The sequence below is a fragment of the Penicillium arizonense genome, assembly GCF_001773325.1.
Source record: "Penicillium arizonense strain CBS 141311 chromosome Unknown PENARI_contig017, whole genome shotgun sequence".
In the NCBI taxonomy this organism is placed as follows: domain Eukaryota; kingdom Fungi; phylum Ascomycota; class Eurotiomycetes; order Eurotiales; family Aspergillaceae; genus Penicillium; species Penicillium arizonense.
In genome coordinates, this window is record NW_019173294.1 from 548,185 (window position 1) to 562,521 (window position 14,337).

The 14,337-nt window shown below is 50.4% G+C and overlaps 5 protein-coding genes across 5 annotated transcripts; 2 read left to right on the forward strand and 3 right to left on the reverse strand.

Annotated features, from left to right (window-relative positions):
- Positions 1-1,424: 1,424 nt before the first annotated feature.
- Positions 1,425-5,645, reverse strand: PENARI_c017G07064 (Elongator subunit IKI3; the record flags this gene model as incomplete). Its single annotated transcript, XM_022634355.1, has 5 exons — positions 1,425-2,467; positions 2,520-3,202; positions 3,258-3,600; positions 3,656-3,809; positions 3,858-5,645. 5 exons carry the CDS (start codon positions 5,643-5,645, stop codon positions 1,425-1,427), a joined length of 4,011 nt encoding a protein of 1,336 aa, XP_022485879.1.
- A 402-nt stretch (positions 5,646-6,047) lies between these two features.
- On the reverse strand, positions 6,048-6,373 carry PENARI_c017G00936 (cytochrome c oxidase VIIc family protein; the record flags this gene model as incomplete). The annotated part of the gene is made up of 3 exons (XM_022634237.1): positions 6,048-6,073; positions 6,138-6,170; positions 6,226-6,373. The coding sequence occupies 3 exons, from the start codon at positions 6,371-6,373 to the stop codon at positions 6,048-6,050; spliced, it is 207 nt and encodes a 68-aa protein (XP_022485806.1).
- Positions 6,374-6,699: 326 nt separating this feature from the next.
- PENARI_c017G12461 (ATP-dependent RNA helicase MTR4) lies at positions 6,700-10,027 on the forward strand (the record flags this gene model as incomplete). The annotated part of the gene is made up of 3 exons (XM_022634460.1): positions 6,700-9,177; positions 9,231-9,796; positions 9,847-10,027. The coding sequence occupies 3 exons, from the start codon at positions 6,700-6,702 to the stop codon at positions 10,025-10,027; spliced, it is 3,225 nt and encodes a 1,074-aa protein (XP_022485801.1).
- Positions 10,028-10,441: 414 nt separating this feature from the next.
- Positions 10,442-11,444, forward strand: PENARI_c017G04940 (cut8/STS1 family protein; the record flags this gene model as incomplete). The annotated part of the gene is made up of 2 exons (XM_022634318.1): positions 10,442-10,517; positions 10,582-11,444. The coding sequence occupies 2 exons, from the start codon at positions 10,442-10,444 to the stop codon at positions 11,442-11,444; spliced, it is 939 nt and encodes a 312-aa protein (XP_022485891.1).
- Positions 11,445-12,577: 1,133 nt separating this feature from the next.
- PENARI_c017G07050 (DUF3984 domain-containing protein) lies at positions 12,578-14,001 on the reverse strand (the record flags this gene model as incomplete). Its single annotated transcript, XM_022634353.1, has 2 exons — positions 12,578-13,924; positions 13,981-14,001. The coding sequence occupies 2 exons, from the start codon at positions 13,999-14,001 to the stop codon at positions 12,578-12,580; spliced, it is 1,368 nt and encodes a 455-aa protein (XP_022485914.1).
- Between the last annotated feature and the right edge of the window lie 336 nt (positions 14,002-14,337).

A 14,337-nucleotide genomic window follows, 5' to 3' on the forward strand; every position in this document is an offset into this window, starting at 1 on the left:
TCAATCTGCTAGTATATATCCTGGAAAGTAACTTAACGGCTTGGTGGTACAACTGCGCCTGTCTGGTATTTCGTCTTGGCAGTTCAATAAATGCGGGAAATGGTCCTTTTTTATATATTCTCGATTTTCAGTTGTTCGTATATTTCTTGTAGTTGACCTGGCTACTGGATACACGGCAGACCTATGTAACGTCTTCGTGTCATTGTGGGAAAGAGTCGTGTCTGTTGTACCACTTTCTCAAGTTAGCTGCGCTATAAGTTACTGCTTGTTTTAGCTAGGATATACCCCGTAATTCGTAATGAATAGATATGGCCTTGCTACTATGTACTTCGTCATTGGTTCTTCGTGTGACATAGACCTGATGCTACCTTGGGGACATTCTCTCTGCGAATTTGAGTTACTGACAGGACGCAACATTATATGTTCCATATCTTGGGCATGTATATTATCCTCGACTCACATTGGGAAACTGATTTACTACTCGAGGTCTCAACATGTATTTGACATATGGCCGGGATTTGATTATCATAAGCACAATATCTTCAAGGATAGAAAGCAACCCAGAAGACATGGACATGTGAAGTTTCCCCCCGGCCCATTGTATCTCATGAGTAGCACGCTGTACATAGTCAATGATGATAATCAGCCTCTCTTTTCCATTCTAGAAACTTTTATTAGGACTAGACATGTTTTATATCCACTAACTTATAACGTTAGTTCCCACAAGGGTAAAGGAAGATCCCTCTATAGACACTCAAAACACGAAAACTCACAATCTCGACCTACATACTAATTCCCGCTTATTGATTATAATTCCAGGCCCGCAGTCTTTATTCCACACTTAGTTTCGGATTCACGGATTATAAAGACTAGTATGTGTTGATTCCCGTAGACTGAGAGATGCCATCTGGTTCATTGCTGGCAGCACTTCATTATAGTGGTGTACACCCAGTGAGTCATGGTCAAGACTGGACCTCCCCGACAAAGAGGGACATGGGGGATAATATCGATGACAGGCTGCAACGAAGGATCTTTCATTCCTGTGCTGATAACCAGGTATGACTCGTGACACACAAGGCATGGACATCCCTTGGACATAGACTACCACCTCCTTGAAGGCTATCGGGGATTGGTAGAGCACATATTTTGATTGATTCCGAGTGACGTTCTGCTTATATGCCAGGTCGACTGAAATAGAGACGTTCCATGGGAACAGGTATCTTTCAAACGGAGCCCTGTGCCCAAGGCTGAATATTCCTCGATCTTGCTTGCACTAGAGTATCCCAGCAGGGAGTAGAATCTCGGTTGTTCCTGGGCGTATCCTCCGAGTTTATATGACGATGTTATATGGCTGAGAATCGAAGCAACTTTTTATTTTAATGATGGAAATATGTTAATGCTATGAGCTATCCTCACTGACTGCTTCAAGCCAGCAAAGAAGATTTCTTCATTTCCTTGACGATAGGGATCTCCTTCACGCGAGCGGAACCACCACCCTGAACAATAGCAATGCTTTCCGCTAAGACTCCGGAGCCTCTACCACCATAAATAGGCGGGATATGAGGCTCATCGGGATTCTCCTCATCATCCTCGTCCTCATTCTTCTTCTTCTCGACGACAGGGACCTCAAAGACCTCGTCTCGGCACTCTGCACACATAGTCGAGACTTCCAGCAGCGCCTTCTCAACTGCAGCAGCGCGCTCGCGCATGCCACGACGCAAAAGCGCATCGACAAGGGTTTCGGTCTCTGCCACGCTCGAGTTGACCCGTTCCATGAGTCGTCGGATACTGTTGACCAGGTACTCCTCCTCGTAAACGGTGCCTTTCTTACCACGGGCCCGCTTGCGCTCTTCACGTCTGCGGGTTTTCGAGGTGTATCGGGTCATGCCAGTCTTGCCAGTCTTCCCAGTGTTGCCTGTGTATCGAGTGAACATGGAGCGGCCAGCCAGCGTCGATGCATCTGTTGGGGCCAGGGAGACGTTGTCAGGAATGTCCACGCCTGCGTCACCTCCTGTGGGATCACCACCGAAGAAGGCGAGCGGGTCGGCAGCACGCAGCTGGCGGAGTTCGCGGAGGCGCGGGACTTGGGCGTTGAGCTGGGATCTGCAGTCGGCTAGCAGGTCGGTCATGTTGCCCATTGCTTCGGCCAGACCGGAGTCGACAATCTCGGCGACTAGATTCTGCTTGCCGTTCAGTGTGAGAAGACGAGCGGCATCGGCGAATTTTGAGCCCCGGCAGAGGAGCCGTGCGGCTGTGACAAAGTCGCGCAGGTGCTCGGCATAGATTGTGGCTGCTGAAACGTAGTCTTTGTTCTCATCGATCAGGGTTGTAGCAAGGTTGTTGATGTGGGCGGTCAGGTCCTCCTCGGAAAGAGATGCCATCATGGCACAGTACAATGACTCGCGCCACTTGTGGGCCAGGTTGTAGCACTTGTAGGCACTCTCGTAAAGTTCAAGAGATTCGTACGCTGTATTGAGATTAGTATCGTGCCTTGTTCTGGATACCAGAAGGTCACTTACCAATTGCCGCGTCTTTGTATTGGTTCTGATCTTGGAGATGGTCGGCATAGAGCTCGGTGATCTCACGTAGTTGCTCTGCTTGATACTTGTAGAGCTCGAGGGCATCTTTGTACAAGACATGTCTGACGACATATGCGCGAATTTCATCATGGGCGTTCAAAGCGTACAGATGCTTCAGAGCCTTTCCAAAGCGGCTGAGATGGTTGTCGATCTCGAATTGACGCCGAGTCTCTGGGAGCTGCTGCAATTTACGGAGGAAAGGAAGATACTCGCGAGGATCCATCTGTGCCTGCTGAGCAACCAAGAGAGTAAGCTCAAGGTCGTATATTCCCAGGGCGTGAGAGTAAAGTCGGTGTGCATCTGTCAAGAAACACATGTGCTCAATGGCATCTTCAGCCTGCTTGGGGTTTCGTTTTCTCAGACCCGCAGCAAGTCCTAGACCAGCCTCTAGGTCGGGTGGGGATTTGCAAACATGGGCTGTAATGACATTCTGCAAGTTGGTATCGACGCGCGCTTGGAGAGTCGCCAGGAACGCGTCACAGATTTGGTTGATTTTGCTTTCCTTTCTGGCCGACTTTGGCAATGAAGGAGCTGGTGGAGCATCCGGTTGAGCGACAGCCGCAGACTCATTCTTGGAAATCTTCAGCGTGTCTTTATAGAGTGTCTGTGAAACATCCTCTTCCCTGCGTAAAAGTTAGCAAAAAGGGTTCGGTCAAACTCATCTGGGTGTCCACATACTGCAAGCGTGACAAGAAGTCATCGATATAATCGATCTTCTTGACTTGATCAATGAATAGTGGGATATTTGCCAAAAACTGCGCAGGGGCATAGTCGTGAAGGATGTTTAGATCGACCATCTGGCTTCGGCATGCCATAAATGCAGAGCGGTACTTCTTCTGGTCAATAAACGTACGGATTCCGGCCAGCACCAAGGCACGGGGGAAAATGGTTTCAATATTTCCACGGGGAGCTTGGAGCACAACAGCAAAGATCGACGGCATCACGGAAACCAAACGAGAGCCGCGTTCGATACTTCTGCACCGCTCATCGATTTCGGGTGTGTCCTCTGGAATTTCCATATCTTCAAGTCTATGTTAGATTTTACAATGGAAATAGTCAAGACTACCGGATCTTACCTTCCACGTGGTTAAGATGAACAAACTTCAACAGATGCTGAGACGTGGTGAACAATAGATGAGACGGTGTCACGAGGAAAGATGTGCAGTTCCTCGCCAGGACTCGCTTGTTCGCATACAGGCCACCAGTTCTTGACATTGTGATCAAGATGCGCTAGGTGAGTTAGCAATCTTGTCCAAATCCCAAGAAACAAAATCTTACCTCGCTCTCGGAGATGGAGACAGCACGAGCCCAGTGACTATCAACATTGGGACTGTCGCCCCAAGGGACAATATCGGGGTTATTTAATGACATTTCGATGCTCGAGTAGCTAACAGGACGGCCAGGTTGAGACGCATGTGAAAACCATAGAGCTTCATGTCCAATTCCCGCGAAGATCGATGACAGCTGCTCGGAGTCTGCAGCCTCATACACAGCTTCGGTCGTCTGGCGTTCCAATATAGTCCGTTCAATGCGGCTAGCATTTGGTCCATTACTTCGGAGCACAAAGACCTCAGTATCATTCAAAAAGGCAATCTGTCTGGGTCGACTGGAAGGATCATCCGGTAGAGGATAGCTCGACTCAAGAATCGGAACAGGAACGGGCCGACTTTTCAGGGACCAATTGTAGATTGCGAAACTGTTGTTCATTAGAACAGCAATGCGAGTGCCCGACTTGCTGAATGCAACATCAATAGCGTTAGAATCCAAAGCTAGCTCATTATGCGCCATTGGGGGTGGAACACCAGCCAATCGCAATGGGGTCAGTTTAAGATTCTGCCCGTCAAGGACGGCAACAGCGCCCACATCATCCGGAATAGAGGTAGATCCGTGGCTGATATCAAACACATAGTCCGCATCAAGGATACAGTCTGAAGAACCAGCAACGAATCGAAGTGCCTTCTCTTGGTGCCATTCGAAAGAGAATGGAAGCGAGGAGGAGGGATCAACAACTATCGGGATCTCTTGCTTCAAATACCAATGGTAATTCCCCGTTGTCCAAAATTGGATGCGATCTTGGAACTTGACAGCAAGAACAGTCGAATCGACGTTCCATGCAAGATGGATACGAGAAGTCCATGGCTTTGTCTCCTTATCGGATATACGGAGAGAAAACTCGCCGTGGCGCAGTCCATTTCGTTCGAAAAATACCACATCTATACGGTCATCAAGTCGTTGGATTCCAGCAATAAGACTACCGGACGGCCGCCAGCTGAGAGCGCCCTCGAGTCCATCAACCGGCTCGCTCACACTGTCCAGAGTACCCTCTCTTGAGTACACTCTGATGGCGCGGCGAGTACCAGCCTCGATGCTGTTCACGGCGACATATGCTCCGTCCCCTCGCCAGGTGATCGTAGTGCGACCATCGTCGTGGCTGCTCAGGATTCCTTGGTCGATCTTCTCGGGCACAGTCGGGTCTCGAAGAGCCTTAGCTCTCTTTCCTTGGAACTGAGTCTCTTTCTTACCCCATCCTACTGACACATGCTGCGAAGCGTGCATGTCACTGGAGGTAAATGTAATATCGGCCACATTCTCAAACTCTCTGGTCATATAGAGGAAAGTATGAGCTCTGGTGGTGAGAGCTAGGAGCTCTTCATCCGGAGACCATGCAGCAGCTGTGATGCCCACGTCGACTGAACCGACGATTTCAATCTTATCTTCACCAGGAAGAGGTTCTTCGCGGACAACCACGATATCACCTCCCTCCAGCACCAGACAAGCAGTCATATTGTCCGCAAAGTAATGCAGAGAGAGTACACGGTCACATGTCAGGTCTGGTAGAGGGCATGGGGCATCCCAAGACGCAATGCATTCGAATGCCTCCGGGCTGAGAGGGTCTGTTGAGGTGATCTCGGGGCGCTTTCGCCTCACTTCGATGATTGCATTGTTCTCAGCGGGGCCAAAGGTGCACACCACTGAGTCGGATGAAGTATCCCATGCAGTTGCTGTTAGAGGAAGCTCGCCCTCAAGCTGTGTCTCGGCGAGACGGACGTTTCTCAAGTTGCGCATTTTCCAGGTACGGGTAACTTTTTCTATGCTTCTTTTGTTACCCCGCCATGAAGCAACCAGGGCGGTAAACGTATGGAATTTCGCGTAAAGGCGAGCGAAGGCAGGTTTCAGCGACTAGCGACGCTCTCTCTCTTGAAAAGAAGCGTGGAGAGTGGGTGTGTTGAGAACTGATATCAAACTCGCGCCGACCCAGAGATTTTTTGATTTTCCACAGCGGCTCAGCCAATGACTTCATCCACATTTCAACGTCTTTAGAGCTACGAGTTCTAGGGTCTACACAGTTACAATGGAGGCATTGAGGCGCAGAAATGTCAATAGTAATCTCTAGCTTTGTACATGATATCCAATTGCTTCCCCAATCCGAGCTTTCGGCCTCCAGACTGTCGCAAGTACAAGACCAATCTATTTGGTCTTGTAGGTTTGCCAAACTAAAGAAAAGGACTATTAGCGCATGGTCGAAGCAAGATAGTGTCACGGTGAAGTAGAACTCACCAGCAATGGCGAAGGGAGAACCGAATCCGGTAACTAGATGATGCCCGAGTTAGTCATGCCTCCGCGCACAAGTCCGGGGTGAACAAACCCATGAAGGCCCAGTATCTCCAGAAGAAGCGCTTGGTCATAGGGTTGAAAGGGATGTTGGTGCGAGGACCCTCGGCGTAGTGGTAGGGGCTACCGAGCTGGGTGCGAGTGGTGGAGAAGCCACGACGGGCAGCGAAGGAGGTGGCCATCTTGGCCCGGATAGCGGAGGAGAACATCTGTCGTAGAAAACAGCTGTGAGCTGTTGCAACAAGCCCAATTGCGCCAGGAGGTGCCTACCTTGAGAGACAGAGAGGAGAGAGTGGACGATCGGAAAGGGACGGACGAAGCCAAACGAGATCATCCCATTCCGCACCTTGCGATGTTCAACGTCACGTGACAGACACACTAGCGCCGTTTGGGCCAGTCCCACCGCTTTCCTCATCTGGAAACTTTCAATTTTCTCTACCCAGAAAAAGTGCAGCGCGATCACATCGCTCATTCTACTCCCGTGGTTGATCTTTCAATTTCGCTGGAGATGGATGAGCTCTTCGATGTCTTTGAGGACAAGCCTCAGGCGGTAACCCCGTCCGAGGCTGTCCCCAAACGTCCCAAGAAGGACAAGAGCAAAAAACGCCAGGTGAATGGCGACGTCAAGAAACCCGAAGACGCCCAGACTGAACCGGACGAGGATACCGTTTTGCCAGATGCAGCTGTTACAGAATCCAAGCCAGCAGACGCCGAAGCACCCGCCCGCGAGAACGATCAACCCGATGCGAAACGACCCAAACTTGACGATGAACCCGCACCAGTACTTGCGGATTCCTTTGAGACTGAAGGACAAGTCGAGCTTGCCAAATTGAAAGGCGAAGAGGAGTCAATGACAGTATCCCACCAAGTGCGCCATCAGGTCGCATTTCCTCCGAACTACCCGTACGTGCCTCTTTCTGAGCACAAGCCGCCAGCAGAGCCAGCAAAGAAATACTCCTTCACACTCGATCCTTTCCAACAACTTGCAGTCGCCTCGATCCAGCGCGAGGAAAGTGTACTGGTTTCGGCCCATACTAGTGCAGGAAAGACTGTAGTGGCCGAGTATGCCATTGCGCAAAGTTTGAAGCAGAACCAGAGAGTTATCTACACCAGTCCGATCAAGGCACTGTCTAACCAGAAATACCGTGAATTTGCAGCCGAGTTTGGTGATTGTGGTTTGATGACTGGTGATGTGACAATCAACCCTACCGCTACCTGCCTCGTCATGACCACTGAGATTCTGCGCTCCATGTTGTATCGCGGCTCTGAGATTATGCGTGAAGTCCAGTGGGTCATATTCGATGAAATTCACTACCTGCGAGACCCAACCCGCGGTGTTGTCTGGGAAGAAACACTCATCCTCCTGCCCGACAAGGTCCGCTACGTTTTCCTGTCTGCCACTATTCCCAATGCCATGCAATTCGCCGAGTGGATCGTGAAGATGCACAACCAACCCTGCCACGTCGTTTACACCAACTACCGCCCGACACCGCTTCAGAACTATTTCTTCCCCGCTGGTGGAGACGGAATGCACCTTATTGTCGACGAGAAGGGAGTATTCCGTGAAGAGAACTTCCAGAAAGCGATGAGCTCAATTTCCGACAAGAAGGGCGATGACCCCGCTGACGCGTTGGCCAAGCGCAAAGGAAAGGGTAAGGATAAGTCTTTGAACAAGGGTGGAAACAAGGGCCCATCGGATATCTTCAAAATCGTGAAGATGATCATGCTTAAATCTTTGAATCCTGTCATTGTTTTCAGTTTCAGCAAGCGTGAGTGCGAAGAAGGCGCTTTGCAGATGTCCAAAATGGCATTCAACGATGACTCCGAGAAGGAAATGGTGACCAAGGTCTTTGAAAGCGCCATCGAAATGCTGTCTGAAGAGGACCGAAAATTGCCCCAAATCACGAATCTTCTTCCCCTTTTGCGCAGAGGTATCGGTGTTCACCACTCCGGTTTGCTACCGATTCTCAAGGAAACCATCGAGATTCTGTTCCAGGAGGGTCTCATCAAAGCCCTGTTCGCAACTGAAACTTTCTCCATTGGTCTCAACATGCCTGCAAAGACTGTGGTATTCACGAGCGTTCGCAAGTTCGATGGTACCAGCCAACGCTGGGTTACCCCATCCGAGTTTATTCAAATGTCTGGACGTGCCGGTCGAAGAGGTCTCGATGACCGCGGTATCGTGATCATGATGGTTGGCGAGGAGATGGACCCTGCCGTAGCGAAAGAGATTGTGCGCGGCGAACAGGACCGACTCAACTCCGCATTCCACCTTGGCTACAATATGATTCTCAATCTGTTGCGTGTGGAAGGCATCTCGCCCGATTACATGCTGGAGAGTTGCTTCAAGCAGTTCCAAACCAGTGGAAACGTTTCAGGCTTGGAAAAAGAGCTTCAGGACTTGCAGGAAAAGCGAGCCAATATGGTCATTTCAGACGAGGGCACCATTCGCGAATACTACGACCTACGGAAGCACCTGGCCACACTCGCAGAGGATGTCCAGGAGGTTGTCAGCCACCCGAACTATTCTCTACCCTTCATTACACCCGGCCGAATTGTTCGTGTCAAGCACCAAGGTCAAGATTTCGGATGGGGTGTCGTGGTCAAACAAACGCAACGCAAACAAGCAAAAAATGAGAAGGAGCCATTGACCCCACATCAATCGTACGTTGTCGACGTACTTCTGAGGCTTGCCGAGGGGCCATCCATCGGCACCAAGTCTCACCAAGACATTCCGTCCGGTATCCAACCCGCAAAGGAGGGAGAAAAGGAGCGTATGGAAGTTGTGCCCGTTGTACTGAGCTGCATTCATGACATCTCCCATATTCGGATCTTCCTCCCCAAGGACATTCAGGCGGCTGACGCGCGCATCGGAGTGAAGAAGTCTGTGAACGAAATACAGAGACGTTTCCCAGATGGTCTTCCGCTGCTTGATCCTATCGAAAATATGCACATCAAGGATGAATCCTTTAAGAAGCTGCTGCGGGTAAGAGATGACCGCGTTTCACATATACGGTTCACGCTGCTAACAAGGTACAGAAAATCGAGGTTCTTGATTCTCGTCTTCTGAGCAATCCTCTCCACAACTCACCTCGGTTGCCCGAACTTTATGAGCAATATGCTGAGAAGGTAGATTTGGGAACACAAATCAAGGACGCCAAGAAGAGGATCTCCGACGCCATGGAGATTATGCAACTTGAGGAATTGAAGAACCGCAAGCGTGTGCTTCGTCGAGTCGGATTTATCAATGAGGATGAAGTCGTTCAGCTGAAGGGTCGGGTCGCTTGTGAGATTAGCTCTGGCGACGAGCTGGTGCTGAGCGAGCTGCTGTTCAACGGCTTCTTCAATAACCTTACTCCCGAGCAGATTGCGGCCATCATGAGTTGTTTCGTGTTTGAGGAGAAGGTCAAGGAAGTTCCTCCATTGTCCAAGGATGAGCTGGCGAAGCCCCTCCGAGAGATCCAAGCACAGGCTCGCACAATCGCCAAGGTTTCGCAGGAGTCCAAGATGGCCTTGAACGAGGATGAATATGTTTCAAGCTTCAAGTGGGAGCTGATGGAGGTGGTCTACGATTGGTCCCAGGGCAAATCCTTTGCCGATATCTGGTAAGCATTTCCCGTCCTATCTAACTATCCATGTACTAACTCATTACCAGCAAAATGACCGATGTCTACGAGGGTAGCTTGATCCGTGTCTTCCGCCGGCTGGAAGAATGTTTGCGGCAGATGGCACAGGCTGCCAAGGTGATGGGCAGCGAGGACCTGGAGAGCAAGTTCGAGGAGGCCCTGACGAAAATCCGTCGCGATATTGTTGCTGCCCAATCTCTGTACTTGTAGATACGATATCCCCTTGTTCAATTTTTTAGTATGAAACAAAATGCATACTTATGTCACATCAAGCATACGACGTAGTAGATGTAGATGATGCGGGTACTGTAGCTTTGCCCGAAAACAGTGGAGTTCGCCCATTTGGCTTGTTCATGTCAAAGAAAGAAAACGAAGAATCTTCTGAAACACATTAATATTGATATCGACTTATTATAGTAATTACTAACAGTGAGGCAAATCTCCTTGAAAGCTGCACAGAGGGATTGCGTTGCCGCCCGCAACGCCTACTTTTTCTCCACCGCTTCTCTTCTCGACCTTTCTCTCCCCACCTCATCTTTGGGCATCCTTTTTGACTGCCCTTGTCTTTCTTTTCTTCGGTCTTCGTTGAGACCACTACATCTTCTTTGCCATTAGGCTGTCATCATGAACAGTCTGGTGGCCACACCTCCTGTCCCTCCTCACTTCTACGAGAACCCCCGATTCTCTCCCTCCCGTATGAGTAAGACATCCCTTTCCAACATTTTGTTCTCTGGCCCGAAGAGAGAGGCTAACAAAGATGCCAGTGTCTACACCATCGTCGTCGTATTCGAACCGTAAACGGAAAGCCGACGACGATGGCAACGATCATGATGGACGCATGTCTGCCTCGCCCACCAACTCTCCCGCCTTCACTCCTCGCCAACTTCCTCACAACTACCGTAACATCAAACGTTCCCGACCGAATGTTTCAGGCCGCCCTTTGTCTCTCCCCCGTCTGCTAGAGACCCTCGACACAGATGCTTTGAGGACGGTGGTACGAACCATGTGCGAGCGTCACCCTCAGCTCGCCGACGAGGTTGTGCACACTTCTCCCCGTCCGAATGTTTCCTCAACCCTCCAAGTGCTTCGAAACTACCAGGCTGCCCTTCAGTCATCCTTCCCGCTGGGTGGTAACACTGAGTCGGACTATGCCTACAACCGAGTCCGACAGCCACTCACGAACCTCCTTGACGCCCTGAGTGATTTCACTCCCAACTTCCTCCCACCGAACGAATCCCAAGCATCCACGTCTCTGAGCTACCTAGAGGGGGCAACCGACATCATCCACGCCCTGCCTCGCTGGAGCTCGCCACAAAACAACATCGAACGAGACTCCGCTTATGACGAGATCTGCAAGGCATGGATTCTGGTAATTAGGGAAGCAGCCAAACGAGGCGGCGGCATCCAGTTGCAGTATGGCGGCTGGGACCAAAAGCTGGCAAAGCACAACCAGACCTCTGGAGGAAAGCTGCAGGGAGCAGTCAACGAACTCGGCTTTAGCTTGGGATGGATGAACGGACCAGATACACCAAGCCACGGATCCAGCGGCGAAATAGGGTCCATACGGGACCAGCTTCTTTCGGGAACATACGGCCTGGGAACTCCAGTTAGGGTTGGGCCGTGGTGATGAACCAACCCGCTCCGACCTACTATGAACGACCACCTTTACAACACGCACCGCTCTTACGTCCCGGCTTCACCTCTCCCATTCGTGCCGGCTCACGCTCGAGCTTGAAATACGGTCCATACCCCTTCGACCGCGCACCTTTCGACGTATGTCACGATCACGATACCTGCTGCATGACCTTAGAATCGACATGGTCTCAGATGGCGTTATATTACTCAAGGCGAATCCAATCACAGCTTTCTTTTTGTCTGTTTTTTTTCTTTTTTTCTTTTTTGGCTGGAATTGTCTGTGTTTTAACTGTTGCCAAATTTTCAATCAACTCACTCAGATTCCGGTACTGCTTCCCTTTCATTTTCTTCTCTTTTCCTTTCTTCTGTCGTATTCCGAATTCCCACACAAGCCCCTCCTTCTCTTTCTTTCTGTCTCATTCTTCGCATCTACTATGTACCTCATTCAAACTCCCGTCCTCTCCTTCCAACATCAACTGGCGCGCTGGAGTCGCTTACATTCCTGTCCTTCTCCTTCCTTGTCTCTCTTTATTGGATGCTTTTGGTTGCCATGCCAGTTTCGCACTTTGGGATTTCAACATTGATTTCTGATTTCTGATTTCGCCTTGTCTTGTCCCTGTCCCTGTCCTCTTGTTCTCTTGTCACTTGCATAATTCGATGAATACGTGTCTGTCAAAGCAGCGGTCCTGGTCCATAGGTCGACCTGTCTGTCGTCCCTGGATCCGTTTGCGCTTTTCAGCTCCGGCTCTGTCAGCTGAAGACGCTGTCCTACCATATAAAAGAAAGATGTCTCATCTACCCTTTTGTCTACGGTGCTCTCTGATCCTGTTACTTTGTGCAACTTGCTTTCTTATGTGTTTTGGGTGGTCGGTTGGTCCATCTTGTTTACGCTAGCTTGTTGCATTTGAATCCAATCATTTTTTTCTTTCTAGAACGAAGACTGAGTTCTGAAGTAGTAAAGAAAGTGCTTCATTTGATTATATCATTATTGCTGGGCTGTATGTATAGATTAGCCAGCTTCGCTTCGCTTCATAAACAATCTGGGGAAATTAAGACAGGAAGAGAAACAGTACTCAAAGTAAATAAAAGCGTATTTATAGATCTCTTCGAGACATCTCTCATAATTCATACCAATACCTGCTTCACAACGCGGAATAACCACCCAGCATCCTCCCACCCACCCCTAACCCCAGGTTTCTCAACAGAGGCAATGATACCCTCCCCATCATCATCAGACAATCCCCCATCCCCAACCGAAAGCACATCAGCCTCCCTCTCCTCCGCAGTCGACAGAACAACGGGATCCTCAAAAGTAACAGTGGTACTCGTCTCCGCAGTCCCAATCCTCGAAGCCGCTGCAGCAGCAGTCGCAGCATCAGGCACAGGAGCGGGCCACTCCTCAACCCCGAAAAGCGTCCACTCAACCAGGCGGTCGATCCAACCACCAAGCCCGAACCCGCGCTCGCGCGTTAATTGTTGCAGATCTGCTTCGTCAAAGTCATCAGGCGTTTCGTCGGAGTCGTAGTCGTATTCGGACTCTGAGGCGCCACCGTCTTCACCGTCCCAGAGTTCCGAGTCTTCGTCTGAAAACGCCCGGTGTTGGTGTTGGTGTTGGTGTTGTAATGTAGCCATCTCGGCGCGGATACGCTCGTCTACGAAATCGGGCTCTAATCTGCCCCGGCCGCGGATTTCGGGGCTTGCTGTGCCTGTGCCCGTGCTGGGGCCCGAGCTGGGGATTTTCCCTGCTGTTGTCGGGGATGATGATGAGGCTGGGATAGTAGTCATTGTCAGACCGACTCGACTGCCGCGTCGACTTCCGCCACGGGATCGGGAACTGCGACGGGAGAGGGCACCTCCGGGTGTGGAAGCGCCGGAACGGGACTTGCGCGAAGAAGAGGCGCCTGATTTAGTACGGTGGTGGTGGCGGTTATTGATAGCCGTGTCATCGGGCATTTCGACAAGGCTTGTTGAGCTCTCGCGTTTAGAGAGCCAGCTCTGGCCTTTTTCTTCGCGGGTTGACGAGGCCAAGGCTATCCCCGCACGAAGCATCCATTCCGCGTCTATGTTGGGCGTGTGCGGTGTATCGGGAAAGTGGCGTCGCCCAGGAAAGGTGCTTGCTGGTTTCTTTTGTGTGCTGTGGTGGAGGGGATTTGACAGGCCGTGGCTGTGGAGGTTTGAGTCGCTTGATGGGCCTGTTCGGTTTGAGCTTTTGCTGCGCGTGTGGCGGGTATGTGAGCTGCTGCGCGAGTGGGAGAGGATTGGGGGTGTGCTTGGGACTGAAATGCTGGATAGGTAGGATGGGGCTGGGTATTCGTGGTTGGTGCTGGTTGGGGATTCATTTTCGTGGGTGAAGTAGTCTGTTGGCTCTGTGTCGTCGTCTATGGGGAATCGTGGGGTCAGTGGTGCTAGGGAGACGTGGTTGAGGTTGGGGTATGAGCGCCGGGAGCGAAAGCCCCCCGAGGTGGTAGTAAACTATAGTTTATTAGCATTCATGGAGCATTGGATATGGTTCAGAGTCCGATATTCACCTCCATTATGGGGTCCAGCATGGAGAAAAAGAGAAAAGACGGCGAAGATGGGGAAAATGCGGAGTTGCTGCACGTGCGGTTTGGTTGGCATGTGAAAGCCGAGCCCGGCAATTCGACTGTTTTATATTAAAGAATATTTGTAGAAAAAGAAATAAGAAAGGTGGAGTGAAATAAATTATAGCAAGTTAGCATTTAATAAGAATAGTTCAGGTGGAATGACTATCTAAAGTGACACAGAAGAAGTATACTCATCATATGATGGTGGCGCGATCGTTAGGGCTAGCGGTGTGTATGTTACTGTTTGAACTCGTAACTTATAGATCATGCGAAAGATGACCAGAGAAATGCATTCATTTG